This window comes from Eptatretus burgeri, chromosome 4 (assembly GCF_056783735.1).
Source record: "Eptatretus burgeri isolate ZD-2024b chromosome 4, Ebu_testis_v1, whole genome shotgun sequence".
In the NCBI taxonomy this organism is placed as follows: Eukaryota; Metazoa; Chordata; class Myxini; order Myxiniformes; family Myxinidae; genus Eptatretus; species Eptatretus burgeri.
The window spans coordinates 70,356,612-70,376,611 of NC_140964.1; the positions used below are offsets into that span (position 1 = coordinate 70,356,612).

The 20,000-nt window shown below is 40.4% G+C and overlaps 1 protein-coding gene across 1 annotated transcript in view; it reads left to right on the forward strand.

Annotated features, from left to right (window-relative positions):
- The window catches only part of RECK (reversion inducing cysteine rich protein with kazal motifs), a 198,120-nt gene that overhangs the window by 77,799 nt on the left and 100,321 nt on the right, over positions 1–20,000 (forward strand). Inside the window, exon 5 of the mRNA XM_085878594.1 lies at positions 11,517–11,602. Coding sequence (XP_085734720.1) covers positions 11,517–11,602 — 86 coding nt within the window. The remainder of the gene's footprint in view (positions 1–11,516; positions 11,603–20,000) is intronic.

The following is a 20,000-nucleotide window of genomic DNA, read 5'->3' on the forward strand; positions in this document are numbered from 1 at the left end:
CAAATTGTTAAGCAACATCACGGTGATAAGTATCTGAGGATTTTCACTTGCTTGAGTTTGCCCTCAAAACTTTCACGAAAGGAGTTGTCTTTCCAATCAGTCTCGCTTTTATGACTCAAATTTCATTTCATTGCTCACTCGTGTTTGACTTTCTCAGAATCCCTCCTGAGATGACTCCAATAGCAGATGACCACTTACCCCTAAAAACATAGTAATGATCAGAATGTGCTTCATCAACAATGAAATTTCAAATGATATTCTTCAGATATTGATGATCATCGTAACTACTTGATATTCTTGATGGGGATAGGATCTTCGTCGAAGGGAGAGATGAATGTACAGACGTATGAGGCGCAGATCCAGGAATTGAGGTTAGTGGGGGCACAGAAATTTAAATTGGGATGAAAAAAAAATTTCACTGAACGGAGTGAGGGAAATCTTTTTTTGAAGGTGTTTCTTTTTCTCATAAATTAAAAAGCAGTTCATCTAAAGACTCTGCCAAATATCGACAAATAATGCTCTGTTAAATGCACTTGAATTGAAGTATTCATATGAAAATGGATTTTTCTCAAAACTCTACATTTGTGTTAATTGTTGTCTTATTATTTCATTGAATACATGAAATGTGGTGATATTGTCAATCCACCTGGTTTCGCAGAACATTTTGAATTGAGACTTCACAAAATGTTCAGCTTCATCCCTTTTATGTTTCACATCCCTGATTGCTTCCTCAAGTCGTCTGCTTCCTTTTGGGGAGTATTTAAAGAAGATGCCGAGTTGCTTTAGTATGTCCAGCATTATCTGATTTTCGTTCCCTTGGCAGTCTTAACAGAGAACAACATGAAAATTGTGACAGCAATAATAATGGTAAAAGTTATTCGGGAGTGTTCAGTGGACTGTGTTGTGAAACCATGGTATTTTCCTGCCATATTTCTAGTTCCATCCGGAATGGACAAAGCTGTAGGTACCTTATGGTACTGTTATATTTACTCTTTGCAGTGGAAATTATTTACAATCATATACTGCATGAGACACAGTTTCCCACATTCCGAGACCATGTCTTTGGTTCTATACACCTTGGGAAAAAGAAAAAAAATCGGCCAGGTGGATTTAAGGGGGATTGTGGTGTGGGGATCCCCCCTCACCCAGAAGCCACACTCGCGTTTAGCTTGGTATTCTCATGCTCAGGGTCATGCGAGAGTAATAGGACGTGGAAAGAAGGAAATAACTGGGAGGATAGGGAGGAGGGATGGTGGAGGTATAGGGTTTGCCGCAGAAAGAACTGAAGGTCAAGTTGCAAGTTATCAAGGTCTTTCCCAACTGAGTTTGTATGTCTGGAATGGAATTTCGAATTTGACTGCCCCTCCTGAGATCTCTAAAGCCAAGAGACAATGGTCATACCTGGACAGAGATGGTGGAATGTTGGGATCCTTCATTTATACCCATTGACATTTTAAAGGTTCAGTCAAGTCACTCATTTTACAAAAATAACTTTTGAATCTTTATTTTTTTACCATCTTCGATAACTCCAAGGAGAAGGGGCCATCCGTCCCTCCATGTGTTTATCCATCACGCTTCCAATAATAAAAATGGTACTGTTCGAAAGCTTATAATCAATTTGATTTTGGTTGGAAATTGCTAATAATCTATGTACATGGAACATATAGTCTCTACTTAACCATAAAATATGCCTGTTTTAAAAGCCCTTGTTCCTGGCATTGAAGAAGAAGATGATTAACCGGGAATAGGAGGTTCATGCAGAGGTTCCAACGGTAACATTCTACGACAGGAGGAACCCTTGAGAATAATGCATGCTTGGCATGGAAGTGTCTGTCATGCATTATTCTATTATATTGAAAAAAATATATACAGTATGGTAATACATCTCGAAGCAACACAAAAATATATCAAGTTACACAGGACACAAACAACAACAACAACCACCCCAGCCACCATGACAGCAGCAACAACTAGAACGGCACTGGGTAGAGTGCATACCACCACCAGGTTGAACAGTTTACATTTTGTATCCCACTGAAAGGTCACATCTGAATTCAGACCTTAACCAAAATCTAATTGGCTTATTCTTGTCACCTGACCAACTCATCCACCTCGTTTTGTCATAACTCGTCCAAGACTTTTTGAAATGTCATGCTATAAACGTATTGTTTTTGGCCCAATCTTTCAATGGTGAAGAATCACATAATTATTTATTTATTTATTTCTTGTATCCGGATCTGGATCTTCACCAAAATCGAATTGATTCTTCCGTACCACACACCCGACCTGTCCACCAAGTTTTGTCCGAATCCGTTGACAGCTTTTTGAGATATCAAGTGACATATCATTTTTAATCCTATCACTCAATAGTGAGGAATCACTGAAAAAAATTATTGGATCTGGATCCGAATCTTCACCTAAATCTCATCATTTCATCCTCATCATACAACCAACCTGCCCACCAAATTTGGGCTGAATCTGTCAACAACTTTTTGAGATATCCTGTTCACAGACAGACAGACAAAAACAGACAGGGGTGAAAACATAACCTCCACCCACCTTCGGTGGTGGAGGTAAAAACAACAATTGCTTATTGTATGAAATCCTTTTTGCTGTTTCACTTCATTTTACATCCTCATTGACACTTACAGATAGACATACAATATGTTTGTGCATTGCAACATGCTCTCTTTTGATTATGCCCGTCAGCGAAGTGAAAAGCTTGTGCATTTTATGGTTGAAACTCCATCATCGCTGACTCCACTGACATGGAATGCACGACACAAGTGTGACCTGACGAATTAGGAATATTTAAAGTATTGTACACGCTTTTAAGCACCATCTGTACACACACCTTCCGTTGGTACACAACAACCTCTCATTTGTAAAAGAAGGGGTTGTATTTAACTACAGCTATCTATCCTTATTAGAGACACATCTTGAGCACCGCTTCACTTGTTTGCATTCTTGGGCAATTCTGAAACAAATAACTACCATCTGGTTGTTTCGTTTCCTGGCATTTTGTGTCGGCCGCCCTTCAAATCGTCTCCATGATGTTTTCCTGGCACTGCCCATGCTTTCCCTCACCCCCTGATTATTGCCCTTTTCAGATGGCGGTGCTTTGACGATGGTATCATTTGGAAGATAATCTCATGCACGGCATGTAGTTTCGGGGTAAAAATAACAGTTCCTTGTGCTTGAAAGTTCCTTGTCCACTCGGATGTGTTTCTTATTAATAATTCCATCGAGTTGGTTTAAAAACCATGCAGGTAACCAACACATTTCTTTCTGTTTCATACCTGGCAGTTGAACTCCACTGAGAATTCATGAAAAAAATGTCCGTGAGATGTAAAGTCTGTTTATGAGATGACTTGTGCATTTTGAGATTTTCCTCCAGGCTTGGTGCTGTCATTTTCATTTTAACCCATTTATCTGATGCGGGGGTTGGCAGGAAATACTAGAGGTACGCATCCGCACCTCTAAGCTGTCTGGCCTGGGTTCCATCCTCGTCTTAGCTATACACTGTCAACGTTCTACCTATACACTGGAAAAAATGTCAAATGATTCAATTACACGACCATTCATTTACTGGAAATGGAAAACAATTTACAACGCTGAGATTACATTGAGGATATTGTGGGTACAGAAGATGCTGTGCACACACTCATTATTCGGATTGAGGCAGGTTACCTGTTCACAAGTGATGGGTTAATGGCTATAGTGTAAACCGGAAAGCAAGTCTAACACAGTTGGTTTAACCTGAAGTAATTAAGCCAGGTCGAACATGTTCGTCATGTAAATGTTGTAATTATGTGAATGTGAATCAATGTCCACTCTTCTATCCGCTTTATATATTTTAGAGCAATAAACAAAACGAATAATCACTCGTAATAATAGTAATACGTAATTATCATAATTTTCAGGAATATAATTTTTAGAACAAAGAACGAGTCTTGCAGGTGAAGGCGATTGTCAGTCTGCGTCGGTAGACAGGTAGAACAATGGATTTAATTAACAGGGCATTCACTGAGGCATGCTAACCACCATGGGAAGCAAGAAGCTGACATTTTGGGAAATTAACCCTTCATCAGAGCAAAAACACCCCAAGGCTGGTGTTGGCTTAGTGGTTTGGGTGGCTAGCTTGGGATCTTAGGATCCTGAGTTTAACCCCTGTTGACTGCTGAACTAACACTTGGTGGGGTTGACAGCCTGTCATCCTTCTGAGGTCGGCGAAATGAGTACCAGTGTAATGGTATTGGGGAACAACATCAGCGACAGAGTTGTGTCCTAACAAAATGATAGCTTCCTGGCAGGTAAGCTGCCATATGCAAGGATAAGAAGAAAACGCCCCAAATGTCAGCTTCTCCCGACTTACCACGGTGGTTACAATACCTCAATGAATGCCCTGTTGAATTAACCAATCATTTTTTGGGTTTTGTCTATTCTTTTTGAAATTGTCCTTGTAATTCATTGGAAAGTACAAGTTTTCCTCTTATTATTATAGTGCATTTAAATACAATTGATGTCTCATTGTGTCTTTGTCCTGAATGTGATTTGTGTACAAAGTCCTCCATGAGTCTTAGATCAAAGGGAAAACAATAAGAAGAAGAAAAAGAGCAATCAGAGATTGCAGACCCTTGACAGGACTTGTTTTGTGTGGTGTTTGTGTACTGGTGTGTAATGTAATTAACAAGAGACATAACTGGAACTGCCACTTCATAACTGCTGGCAGTGATGACCGGGTACCAAGACGTCCCGCTTTGATGCAACCCCACTTGGATTGGACACCTGACCCTGACCCATGAAGTTTTTTTTTAATTATTATTCAAATTAATTTAGAATGGGACAAAATATATTCAATTCAAATCAAATGGAAGACCAAATAGGTACAGTCCTGCATTGGAATAATCAGAAGGAACCAAAACAAACAAAAGCAATGATGAATTCATCAGGAGGAACCTGTATAGCATTCGCATTTCAGCTGCTACTCCTCTACCCTCAACCCATCCAGGTGCAGCCAAGAGAGCCTTATTCAAAAATAATAATAAAAAAAGAATCCGGATTCAAAAAATTAAATAATATTTGCTGTAAGACCATGTATCCGATCAAGTTGAAATTTAAAACATACATTCCCCATAAATACGAGATTATAATTGTGAAGTTTCACATCGATTGATTAAGCGATTCAAGAGGAATTATTTTTTTTAAAGATTTTCGCGAAATCCAATATGGCTACAAGAGCATGTGACATCAATAATTTTTGACTACCCTGGTATCCTCAAGCTTGGGGAACATTTGTGTGAAGTTTCCCTTCGATCTGTACAGTTGTTCTGGAGAAGATTTTTACAGGTTTTATGGTAAATCCAATATTGCTGTCCAACCATGTGACCTATGACATAATATGTGTGAACCTTTTATTCCTCATCGATAGGCGGTCATATGTGTAAAGTTTCACCTCGATATGTTCAGCCACTTTGAAGAAGATTTTTGAAGGTTTTTGTTTTTTTCACACAATATGGCTGTCGAATCACGTAACCAATGACATCATCATTTTTTTCTGTGGACCATTTTATCTCTAGATGACCCTCAAAAATGTTCATACTGATTCAGATGTAGCATTCTACATCTGTAATTATGACGTCATAACAAAGGCACCGATGACATCATAAAAATTATAGCTGTGGTGAGGCTTGGAAATTCTAAACACAGTCCCTCTCCCATAAGATGGCCACAAAAATGAATTGTGCAATTTGCCATCCAGTCCTTATGGACTATTGAGGGACAAAGTGAGTGTGGAACTTTTTTGTTTTACATCAATAACATGTTCCAGGAAGATAATCAGTTTCTTCTTATTTCCTTAATCAAATTAAGCAGAGGGATGCTGGCCACAGACTGCCTGGCAGAGGAGTCCACTCTGTTAAGGAGACTGTTAAGGACAGACGGTTTAGTTTTGAATTTAAAATGGCTTCCTGAGAGTGTAGCATGTACGAATCAGATTCGGAGTGAGCCTATTGGAGGGGTGCAAGGGTCGCTGCATGTGCGAGCATGCATGCATGCATGCAGGCAAGCCTTTGCCTGGTAGATAGCATGGGTTTTACATGCTCCTGCCCAGTTTTAAATTGAACCCAGTGGTTGAAATAAAATGTTGCTGTTTGGGCGGGTTTTATCGTCCTTCTTCTCCCCTCCCCTCACGGTGCCTTCCCTCCCCCTCCCCTCATGCTTACCTTTTCCCAAACTCCTTCCTCTCTCCACCTCCCCCCCCCCTGCCATGGACATCTCTAGGCAATCTCAGCATGCTGTATTAATGTGCTGTTTTAATGTACCCCATTTTGTTAAATCCTGTACTATCCCCCCCACCCTTCCCCTCAAGTCACCCCTACCAAATCCAAGTCCAGAACCCCTTCCCCTTATCTTACCTCCTCCAAAACCCCCTCACCCTCCCCACTTCTCCCTTCCCTCTTCCTCTCTCCCCCATTCTCCTCGCTCCTACCCCCCTCCTGGCATTTGGTGAGATGTCACTCTCCCATCCCCCCAGCCTTCCTCGCTCTTCCCCCCTCCTCACCCCACCCCTCCTCACTCCCCCACCCCTCCTCACTACTCCCTTGCTCACTCATCCTCCTCTCTCTCTCCCCTCCTCTCTCCTCCCCTCTAACCTCTCTCCCTCCTCTCTCCCTCTCCCTGACCCCTACCTCCTCTCTCTCATCCCTCCCTCCTTTCTCTCACCCCCTCCCTCCCTGCTCTCACCCCCTCCTCTTTCTCTCCCTCCACTATGCTCTCTCTCCATCCCCTTTCTCCTCTCCCCTTCCTGCCCTCCCTCCTCTCTCTCTCCCTTCCTCTTTCTCCCCCCCCCCTGCCCCTTTAATAGCCCTGTCAGCAAAGTGATGGGTTGTATTTGTGAGTTAATAATAACAGTGAAATCAATTCTTACCAAAATAACAAATTATCCAAAAACACCTGGTATAATGCTGATATTTGTGCCCCTTATCGCGTCTATTGTGCCTGTTATTCACATAGACAGCAAACAGATGTTGCACTCATTTATATTGACCTTGAAGGATCATTCTCATTGGCTGCTTTGCTCAGAATATTATGAGCCACCGTTGGACTTAGCCTGAAACGGGGGCTTATGGGTTGGGTCTTGTCCGTCTGTGCGTCCGTCCACAGCCACATCTCGCACATGTATGGACTGATTTTGTTCAAACTTGGTGCAAATACAATGCATGATGATATACCGAAGCACTTCATTTTGTTTCGCGATTCAATCAAATATGGCCGACTGGCAGCCATTTTAGTTGTAAAAACTCGTTGAACACGTCCTCAAGCATTTCTCAGACGTGCATTTCCCGATCGTTTTTCAAACTTGGTACACAGTTAAGAAATGATGGCTGACATCTGCTTGTCATTTGTTTTCGAGATCAGATCCAAGATGGCCGACTGGCGGCCATTTTGTTTCTTAAACATGTCCCCCAACTATTTCTCGGACATGCATGGTCCAATTTTGTTCATACTTGGCATAAGCACAGTACGTGATGGCATACATGTGCATCTCCCTTTATTTTGTGATCTGATCAAATATGGCTGACTGGTAGACTGGCGGCTATTTTGGTTGTAATTAAATTTGGGTTTGCCCTGTCACTCCGTACAGCATAAATTACTAAAACCACTGGGGCTATGATATTTTGTGTCTTTTTCTCCTTGTTTTCTTAAAGTGCAAGACTTGGTTAAAAGATAAAACCTACCCAAACTCATCAGTTGCAGAAACATTCCATCTCCTCTTTTTTATTTGTATTGTAGTAAAACTTTGTTCCTGAACAACTTCTTCTTTCTTTCATGTGCATCTTGTGGCTGCAGATAGCATAATTTGTTGGGGGGTACAGCTATGCTGCTGATGCAGTGCCTCCTGTAAATGAGAGCAGGAAATTTGAATTCTGCCATGGTGTTGGCGATAGCTTGCCTAATCTTCGAGAAGGACACCACGGGATATTTAATATCCACCAACTAATGCTAGCAGATGGGACACCCAGTTTCGTGTCCATCGAAGCTAAAAGATGGCATACACATTTATGCCTCGCCCTGCCAGTGAAACACCATGATGAGACTGGCTGAGATTTGAAACCAGGCGAGACAGTTCAGAGGAGAGGGGGCATACCTCAAAGGTATCCTGCCACCCACTTCCTCATTAATGTAAGCAAGTTACAAACATGCTTTCGATTTTGTCCTTTGAAAAATTCGACTTGGACTGAGATTTTATTGTTCGAATGTATTTTGTTTTGTCTTTACTGCTCCACCATTCTTCTTCTCTTGATTCCTTCATCACTGACTTTGTGAAATGCATTTCTTACCTTTCTTACCTTGCTTGCCCTCACTGTCTCACCCATCCCTTGCACTCAACTTCCTCATCTTCTCACTCCCTCACCCCCACTCTCCACTCGTCCTTGTCCCACATTTTCCCATTACTTACTCCTCCACTCTCTTTTTGAGTCCACGCCTGCAGCAAGATGAAAGGACCTCATCGTGCTGCAATGGCACATGGTAATAGTTAGCTCGAGACATGCCACGACTACCTTTCGAAGATCCTCACTGCACCTCCTGTACCTCATCTATTGGCACATGATAATCGAATGGTCACATTACCTTTAAGAGATCGTCACTGTGAATTATCATTGCCACCGACTGAGAATGCACTCACATGATCTATGGAATACCAAGTGGAATCATTATCTCCTCTTTTCATACCATGTTCGGTGTTGTAATGGTTCGAATGTCTGCTCTGAGGCTGGGAGGTTGGTGGTTTGAACCACAGCTAAGTCATACCAAACACTTTAAAAATGGTATGTGCAGCTTCCTTGCTTTGTGCACAGCTTTTGAAAAGGATAGAACATGGACAAACAACCATAGGTTGGTAATAATAGCGCAGGTTTTGATGGGCCAAATGGCCTCCACCTGCATCGAAGTTCCTTGCAGGGGAACTCATATTATACTCTATGGCTGATTGGCATGACCACCTTCCTCTCTTCAAGTTATTTCCCATCGTCTGAGAGTGTGAGACGGCGTGTGGCATGTTCTGCAGGCATTAGGACAGAAGTTCCCAAACCACAAACTATATTCCAGATGCATTCTGTGAAAGGCTTTCATTTTCATTTATCTCATCATTAAAGAAGCAACGACACCAAATGTTCAAGCGTTTTCGGTTTATCTCTGAATATATCGCAGTCCAAACTCTTCCGAGATAAATCTGAGTATTCCTTAATGTGGAACACTTCTCTAAAGGTTGTTTGTGGTTGAATAACAGTTTTGGTTGCCAAAACCTCTTATGACATCATCCCAAAAATCATTAACATCATGTTCTTACAAAACTGTATGGAACCAACCAAACTGCCGCCTGTGTGTGTTTTGCTATCTTAATGCTTCGCAGATGGTTTTTCACTTTCCTAGGCAGAGCTTGATGTTCTTCAAAGGCCCAGACCATTCAGAGCATCACCAGAATCTTTGGGCAAGTCCCCTCTTTGACCTTTACCCACTTCCTTTTTTTGCTGCCATCTTTGCCGGCAGCTCCTTGTTGGGCCTCACGACGCTGCAGTGAATAAAGCTTTTTGTACTGTTCTTGCCGGGAAGACAGAGAATGACTTTGTGAGGGAGGTTTAATTGAAAGCAGCTGTCAGTTCTGATGTATATCTTGTCTTTTTATTTTACTGTCCTCAAATTTATAATATAGGCCTTCACCATCATTTTATGTCACACGGGTTAAATGGAATATCATGTACTTCGCAGGTCATGTGGCGTGCAATTTGCAATGCTACACATTTGTGTTGCATGCACATCGCATTGTACATTGTGATATCTGGCAAGCAACATAGAAATATGGTTATCAACAGTCATTTACACAGCGCTTTGTAACCAATCCAGCTACGATGAATGCAAGACCAAGACGTTTTAGTCCAGGGGCTGAAAAAAAACATCAGAATTGGTTTGTTTATTACATAACCAATCTAACCAGTCACATTATATAACTACACATGACCAATCAACACAGCCATGGCATGTTCAGCGAATCCAAAAACCTTAATTTTTCTTTTTTTTTTTGGTTAAAATTGCTCCTTCCATTCTCATCGCATTCAACGTGAGTCATCATTTTTTGAACAATTCTATTTTTTGTTTCATCGTATTTGCTTTCTCATCAAATAACTTTTTATTTAATAATGGTTGTTTTGAGAATGTCACTCGTTATGGAGCCACGTGAAAATTTTTCTTTGGCGGAAGTATGAGCGCATAATGCATATTGTGTCTTCTTCTTCTTCTTCTTCTTCTTCTTTCGGCTGCTCCCGTTAGGGGTCGCCACAGCGGATCATCCGTATGATCCGCATTGTGATTTGGCACATGTTTTACACCGGATGCCCTTCCTGACGCAACCCTGGTCGCCTCTTACGACACAGGGATATGGTACACCTATTTTAACCGGGGTATACACCGGACCCAGTATACTGGTACTCATTTCGCCGACCTCGGAAGGATGACAGGCTGAGTCAACCCCCTGGTGTATTAATTCAGTCGATCAACGGGGCTTGAACTCAGGACCTTTTGGATCCCAAGCCGCTGCCCCTAACCACTGCACCAACACCAGGCTTTTAAACAACACCACTGCGCCAACACCAGGCTTTTAAACAACACCACTGCGCCAACACCAGGCTTTTAAACAACACCACTGCGCCAACACCAGGCTGCCCCTAACCACTGCACCAACACCAGGCATATTGTGTATCCGGAGTTAACGGTGTGTGCATTTTCCCATATCACTCTGCAGTGGTGTGCTGAAAGCAATCTCCAGATTTTTGTGGCTTTCAGCAAGTGCTGCGTAACGGGTCCAACGATGAATCGTTGCTCTCTCCGCTTTTCAACCACTCCGATGACTTCTCTTTCATTACATGTCATTACGGCCCGCTTAAGTGCCTAATGCAGGAAGAACTTCACGTTTCTCATGCTTACTTGCATAGAAACACCCGGCAGATCGAGTGATGTGGGATGTCGATGGCAGTTCCACCAATATCGTGTGACTCCAGGACAGCTTCTCCTTACCACGTTAAATGCGTGGTAAGAAGAATCTGCCCACGATATAATTTCCTGTAGTGTAAAGCTGTACACTGACACATCTTTCATCATTTCCCCTCATCATCCTTCCTGGCAAGCTGCAAACGTGCACACTGCACAAAAATGTTGCTCCTTATAGTTTGGTTTTCACGAAGACGATCACAATGCTTAAGCAGGAAATAATTTTGCAGCCAATACAATTTTCCTGCAATTCATTATTGTTTGGCCTTGGTAGTTTCCTCAAAGTTTACCGCTTCAACCTTCAATTTCCTTTGCTGGATCCTGGATTATTGGTTCCCAGTCCACTTCATATTGTTTTGGTGTGGAATGGTTATTTGGCTTGCTTTGCTTACCTATTCTCTCGTGAGCTACCATTTCATCCTCGTATTCCTTCCCAACTTGCTTTTTTGGCCTCCACGTGTTCCTGGCAGGTGTGTCGAGGAAGCCTCAAGGATGGGTGGGCTTGGGCTGCTGCGAACTTGCCATCACCAGTGATTGCCGTCTCATGTGTCGACAGGTAGCTATTCTTATTGGTGCACTGTATGTTGATTCACAGTAAATGTCTGCAAAATACCTTTCTACTTTCATTTGTTTGCTTCACAAGAAAATGTTGATTTGGCACCAGGTATGAGGGGTGTTCGAAAATATCTAAAAATGAGGCACCTTTTTTATTTTACAATTCAAGATGATATATCAAGAGTAAACAAAAATATTGTAATGTATATGTATGTATATATATATATATATATATATATATATATATATATATATATATATATATATATATATATATATATATATATATATATATATATATATATATATAAAAGCTCTTTCTAACCACTGATCTCACTGACTGATATTAAAGATTGGTGTCTTCCGGGTGAGGGAGAAAACTGAAATTTTTCATGCCGATGGGCATCGGAGCCAGTACACCGGAAAAATATAATCACAGAATCGTCGGACAACATCCATAAATGAAAATATATATAAATGAAAAAAATGCAGGTGTGCGACCCGAGACAATGGGGAAGCACAGTAATTTTTGTGTTCCGATGGACATCAAAGTCAATACAACAGGAAACATCACACAACCATTGGAAAGCATCCGCAAATGAAAATAAATAAATGAAAAATCAAATGCAGGTGAGCGACCCGAGACAATGGGGTAACACGGTTTGTATGCTTCCACAATGTGTAAGCACACCTCGTGAGTGTAATCTATAAAGCTCTTCCGAACCACTGAATCAATGACTGATAGTAATTATGGGTGCCATTTTGGGTGATATGGAACACTGAAATTTTGTGTGCCGATCGACATCGAAGCTGGTACACCGGAAAAATAAATCACAGAATCGTCGGACAACATCCAAAAATTAAAATATAAATAAATGAACAAAATGCAGGTGAGTAACCCGAGACATTGGGGAAGCACGGTAATTTTGTGTGCTGATGGACATCAAAACCGATACACCAAGAAAAATCACAGAACCGTCGGAAAGCATCCGTAAATAAAAACACAGGGTGAGCCAGAAATATGGTTATTTTTTACACTCGTGTAAAGGGAATAAAAAGTTGTATTTCAAAACAAATTCTTTCAAGAAAGTGAAGATCATAACATGCCATTTATTTATGGAAAAGAACATCTCGGAGATGCGCAACATTTCGTCTGATACATTCCTCCAATCTTGGATGCCAATTATTCATGATGTTCTGTAACATGGCCATGTCAATGTCATTGATTTTGCGTCTGATGTTTTCCTTAAGTTCATGAAGAGTTTGTGGATGGTTAACATACACTTTCTCCTTTAGATATGACCAAACTGTTTGAGAAATTCGTAAGGCTGCTGCATGCTTTTGGCTGGAGCGATGCGGATTTCTCAAAACTGACTCCCTCACACGCTCAATGTTTTGTGCCATTCTTACTGATTTGGGTGCTCCCGGCGGTTTGTCTTATAAAGTTGAACCGGTCCTCTCAAACTTCTGAACTTATAACTTGATAGCACGAACAGACGGCACATTTCCATGACGTTGAACATTGAAATGGAGTTCGAATTGACGTTGTGCAGCAGTTGCACTATCATTATTCTTGTAAAAAGCTTTGATAGAGAAAGCACGTTCTTCACCCGACCAGTTCCACATGATCACTCAAGTGTTTTGCCTGCAAAAAAATAAAACAAAGTCAGCAAAACAATATAAAATATATAAATGCATGTTATGTCCATCAATATATCCCTGTGTGTCGTAAGAGGCGACCAGGGTTGCGTCAGGAAGGGCATCCGGCGTAAAACATGTGCCAAATCACTATGCGGATCATACGGATGATCCGCTGTGGCGACCCCTAATGGGAGCAGCCAAAAGAGGAAGAAGAAGAAGTTATGTCCATCAATATCATCAATTAATTTATTTTGAAATACAAGTTTTTTTTTAATTTCCTTCACACAAATTTCACAAACGACAATATTTCTGGCTCACCCTGTATAAATAAATGTAAATAATTGAATGAAAAAAATCAAATGCAGGTGAGCAAACTGAGACAACGGGGAAGCACAGTTTGTGTGCCGACACAATGTGGAAGCACACCACACACACACACACATGCACACCACACACACACACACACACACACACACACACACACACACACACACACACACACACACACACACACACACACACACACACACATTTCCTCCCTTGCTTCGATCGGGTTCCCCACCTTGAGTTTTAACGAGAGGGGGTGAGGACCCCCACGGGGTACTTCGGGCTGTACCCTGCCCATCAGTTGTACTCATCATGGTTTCCTTTTGTGGCGATGTTTTTATGGCCGGATGCCCTTCCTGACGCCAACCCTTTTAGTCGCCTTTTACGACACGCAGGGATACGGTGTACCTATTCTGACCGGGGTACACACCGGGGGAAGCACACCCCGCTAGTAATATATAACGCTCTTTCTAACCACTGACTGACTGACTCACTCACTGACTGGTATTAAAGATCGGTACCTTCCAGGTGACGTAGCAAGCTGAAATTTTGTGTGCAGATGGACATCGAAGCCGGTACACTGGAAAAAAAAATCACCGAATCGTCAGACAACATCCACAAATGCAAATATATATAAATGAAAAAAATTAATGAAAATAAATAAATGAACAATCAAATGCAAGTTAGCAACCCGAGGCAATAGGGAAGCACAGTTCGTATGCTTACATAATGTGTAAGCATACCTCGCTCATATATGTACTGTATGTGTATATATACATATATGTATATATTTATTTATATTTATATATATATTTTTATATATTTATTTATTTTTCTTTGTATTTATATTTATACATATATATTTACATATGTATATTTATTTAAAAAAAAAAAATATATATATATATATATATATATATATATATATATCTTCTTCTTCTTCTTTCGGCTGCTCCCGTTCGGGGTCGCCACAGCAGATCATCCGTATGATCCGCAGAGTGATTTGGCACATGTTTTACGCCGGATGCCCTTCCTGACGCAAACCTGGTCGCCTCTTACGACACACAGGGATATGGTACACCTATTTTAACCGGGGTATACACCGGCCCAGTATACTGGTACTCATTTCGCCGACCTCGGAAGGATGACAGGCTGAGTCAACCCCCTGGTGTATTAATTCAGTGGCCCAACGGGGCTTGAACTCAGGACCCTTGGATCCCAAGCCGCTGCCCTAACCACTGTGCCAACACCAGGTGTGTGTGTGTGTGTATGTATGTATATGTATGTATATATATATATATATATATATATATATATATATATATATATATATATATATATATATATATATATATATATGTATATATATATATATATATATATATATATATATATATATATATATGTATATATATATATATATATATATATATATGTATATATATATATATATATATATATATATATATATATATATATATATATATATATATATATATATATATATATATATATATATATATATATATATATATATATATATATATATATATATATATATATATATATATATATATATATATATATATATATATATATATATATATATATATATATATATATATATATATATATATGTATATATATATATATATATATATATATATATGTATATGTATATATATATATATATATATATATGTATATGTATATATATATATATATATATATATATATATATATATATATATATATATATATATATGTATATGTATATATATATATATATATATATATATATATATATATATATATATATATATATATATATATATATATATATATATATATATATATATATATATATATATATATATATATATATATATATATATATATATATATATATATATATATATATATATATATATATATATATATATATATATGTATATATATATATATATATATGTATATATATATATATATATATATATATATATATATATATATATATATATATATATGTATATGTATATGTATGTATATATATATATATATATATATATATATATATATATATATATATATACATATATATATATATATATACATATATATATATATATATACATATATATATATATATATATGTATATATATATATATATATATGTATATATATATATATATATATATATATATATATACATATATATATATATATATACATATACATATACATATATATATATATATATATATATATATATGTATATATATATATATATATATATATATATATATATATATATATATATATATATATATATATATGTATATATATATATATGTATGTATATGTATATATATATATATATATATATATATATATATATATATATATATATATATATATGTATATATATATATATATATATATATATATATATATATATATATATATATATATATATATATATATATATATATATATATATATATATATATATATATATACTCCATTATACATTGTGCCATGTTTTAAGCTATTTTGAGTTCAACTATTAAAATTTAAGAACATTAATGCCCACCTGTGTAAAATGTAAGAAGAATATGAATGCCCACCTGTGTACAATGATTGTATAAAACGAATTTGGTGTGAAGCAGGAAGAGTCCGTCATTGCTCAGTAAAAAGCACCAATCAGTAAGCATTATTGTGTCCATCACATCGCACTCGAAGCAATCATACTGTCTCAACGGAGAGCCTGAACACACCTTGGTCATTGAGAACTCTCTCACGATATTAATCCCTAAAGCACTTTCTCACATCCTGACTTGTATCGAGAATCCACCACACTCTCCAAATTGCGGGCCTGCTTGAGGCTGCCCTTGTGAAGTTACATCATCATAGAGACAATCGGGAATCTGTTTTTTCCTTCCCCACTTGTCCAATTGTGCCTTATTATCTTCAGTTCTGCAAACGCCGAGCCGCGGGCGACCCATGACTGATCTTTACAAGGTTACTTTTGTTTTTGGGGTTTTTTCTGCAGGTTCTTTGCAGTCTTGGGAATTTTATGCAGCATTAAGACTTGGCAAAATCCTTTTATCAAGACATTGTTGAAAATTCCATCGAAAGGTTGTGCAGTCCTAATGACAGTGTTTCACTCTGACATCATCTTCATGCCCTCGTTCCAACACCAATTCAAGTAATTTCACTGTCTGCTTGCCAACGTTCCTCATAATTGCACTTCAGCTCACTCCATTGCAACCCAACGAAACCTGAAGTGGGATTTCATAACAACAGGGTTTCCATAACTTTATTCAGACCGGCCAGGTGTCGCATTTTCAGATAAACCAACAGTGACCATTAATGTCAATTTATTTAAATCCAAAATGATCTTTTATTCAGCCTGAATGTGGTCCATGGCCCATCGCAAATATTATCCTGTGCAATTTTTTTTTCTGGATTGATCATACACTTTGGTTGATGGTGTTGTCCTTCTGAATTCATCCATCCTTGGGAGAGGTTCAGGTCAGGTCAGGTCAGGTATGGGAGCATGCGCCAGAGTAGCGCGTCGCTGCGTCCACTTTCCGCCGGTACTCCAGGGGCCTCTGTCTGGCCATCTCCCAGGCAGATGCCTGGCCCATCCCCATCTCCTTGAGATGCCGATCAACCTGCTGCAACCATGAGGCACGTGGTCGACCCATTGGCCTCCTCCACTCACGAGACTCCCTCGCTGAGAGAATCTGGTGAGCAGAATCAGCATCAGGAAAATGAGCCACATGTCCATACAGCCGTAGCTGATGCTGACGGACTATGCAGGTAACAAATGTCATTTGAATCTCTCTCAGAAACCGCTCGTTGGCCACAAAATCTGACCAGCGATAGCCAAGGATTCTCCGAAGAGACCTGGTACCAAAGGAATTAAGTCTCCGTCTCAGATCCTTGGTCAGAGTCCAAGTTTCGCATACATAGAGCAAGACTGGAAGCACCAAGGACCTGAAGACTCGGACTTTCGTCCTCCCGCACAGGTACCGGCAGCGCCACACCCCATGATCCATGACTCCTCAGGCCCGACCCAGACATCTAGTGACGTCTGACTCACGGCCAGCAGAGACATGAATATCATTGCCAAGGTAATTGAATCTCTCCACGACCTCAACATCCTCACCACAAACAGACACAGACAGGAAAGCAGCATCCAAGATGTCACCGAAAGCCTGGATCTTAGTTTTGACCCAGGAAACCCGTAATCCCAGTGGCTCCGACTCCTCATTCAGCACCTCGAGGGCCACCAAAAGGATGTCTAAAGTCTCCGCAAAGATGACTGCATCATCTGTGAAATCAAGGTCAGGGATCTTGACATTCCCAAATGATGCACCGCAGCTTGATCTCTCCGACATCCTCCCTAGAATCCAGTCCATACAAGTACTGAAAAGTGTGGGGGCCAGTACACACCCCTGATGAACTACAGTAACAACTGGAAATAAGTTAGAGATGGTACCACCACATCTCACAGCACTCTCAGTACCAGAGTAGAGTTCAGACATCAGATCGATCAGTTTTGGTGGCACCCCACGAAGACCAAGAATCCTCCAGAGGGCGTCCCGATTCACTGAATCAAACGCTTTGCGGAGATCAACATAAGCTGCAAGCAGCCCCTGCCGAAACTCTCGTCTGTGTTCGGTGAGGACCCGAAGAGCAAGGATACAGGCAATCGTTGACCACTTTGGTGTAAAGCCTGACTGCTCTGGACGCTGGTGCTCAAGCAGATGGATGGTGGTGGTGGTCAAGAATTATCCGAGCAAAGACCTTGCCCGGCACTGAGAGCAGCGTCACCCCTCGGTAGTTGTTGCAGTCTTGGCGATCACCCTTCCCTTTCCAGAGAGGGACAACAAGGCTCCTCTTCCAATCAGTTGGGATGATGCCTGTGTTCCAGGCAGAGCACAAAACTGCATGCAACGACACGAGTGCAGCATTTCCACCAGCCTTGAGAAGTTCAGCATGGATGCCACAGATCCCTGGAGCTTTACCCCATTTCAACCGGTTCACCGCAGCCTTTGTTTCCACAAGCGAAGGTGGAACGCAGTTGATTGGAGGGTCAGCAACAGGTATTGCAACACCCCTGACGTACAACTCAACAGCTGGTGGATCAGCCTGGTACAACCGCTCAAATTAACTGGCCCAGCGGGCCTTCACTTCGGACTCCTCTGTCAAGAGCCCACTACTCTCTGCTCTTAATGCATTACACCAAGGGATGGGCTTGGATCAACGCAATGCACAATTTCCCCTGTAAGCAGGACGAGAATCACCTGTCCACAGGTTATGCTCTACCCCCTCACAGATTCCTCGTACATAGGCCTCCTTGTCCATCCTTAGCACACATACAGTTTTATGCCTCACCTCTCTGAACAGCTCAGCTCTGCCATTCAGCCTGGCCCTGCGACTCTGGTCAATGGTATCCAGTGTCCCTTGAGAGAAAAAATTATTCTTTGCCATACGGTGAGTTCCAAGACATCCACCGCAACATCAAGGACGGTGGTCTTGAAGGCACTCCATAACTCTTCTGGACCCCCCAAAGCACCCAGACCCCCCAAATCTCCACTCAGCCTGTTCACAAACTCCTCAGCAACCCTCTCATCGTTGAGCCTGCCAACATCCAGCCTAGGCTGGGATGGTACCATTCTCCTGGATTTAAGGTGCAACTTCAGAGTTGCTACAACAAGTCGGTGGTCAGTATTGAGGAACTGAGCACTCCGGTTGACCCTCCAGCAACCCTTCTGGGTCATCCTCCAGCAACCATCAATGATGAGATGGTCAATCTCCTTTGCCACACCACCAGCGTTGGAATACCAAGTCCAGCGATGAGCTTGTGGGTGCTGAAACCATGAACCCGCCACCCTCAGTCCATGACTCCTTGGAAAGTCAAGGAACTTAGTGCTATTCTGGTTCATCGATACTGACCCATGGCGACCAACACATGTCTTATAACCATCCCTCTCATTTCCAGTCGATTCATTGAAATCCCCCAAGATGAGAAGTGTATCTCGTCTGGGGCACTGATCAACCACAGACTTGAGTGTGGCATAGAATGCATCCTTCACGATTAGATCACTCGCCTCAGTCGGAGCCTAAACAGAGACCAGCGAAATGACACCTAAGGAGTGACGAATCCTTAATCTCATAATACGCTCGTTGACCGGTGTTACCTCAATTATCATTGGGGTCAGCTTATTGGACACAACTACAGCAACTCCTTGGGTATGGTAACCATCAGAGCGACCAGACCAATAGTAGATGTAACCACCCACATGATCTCGCCGCAATCCGGTCTCCGAACCTCAGAGAGTGCTGCAATACCGTTGTCAAAACCCTTGAGCTCAGCTGATGACAGAGACAGGTGATCATCCTCTCTTAGGGATAGGAC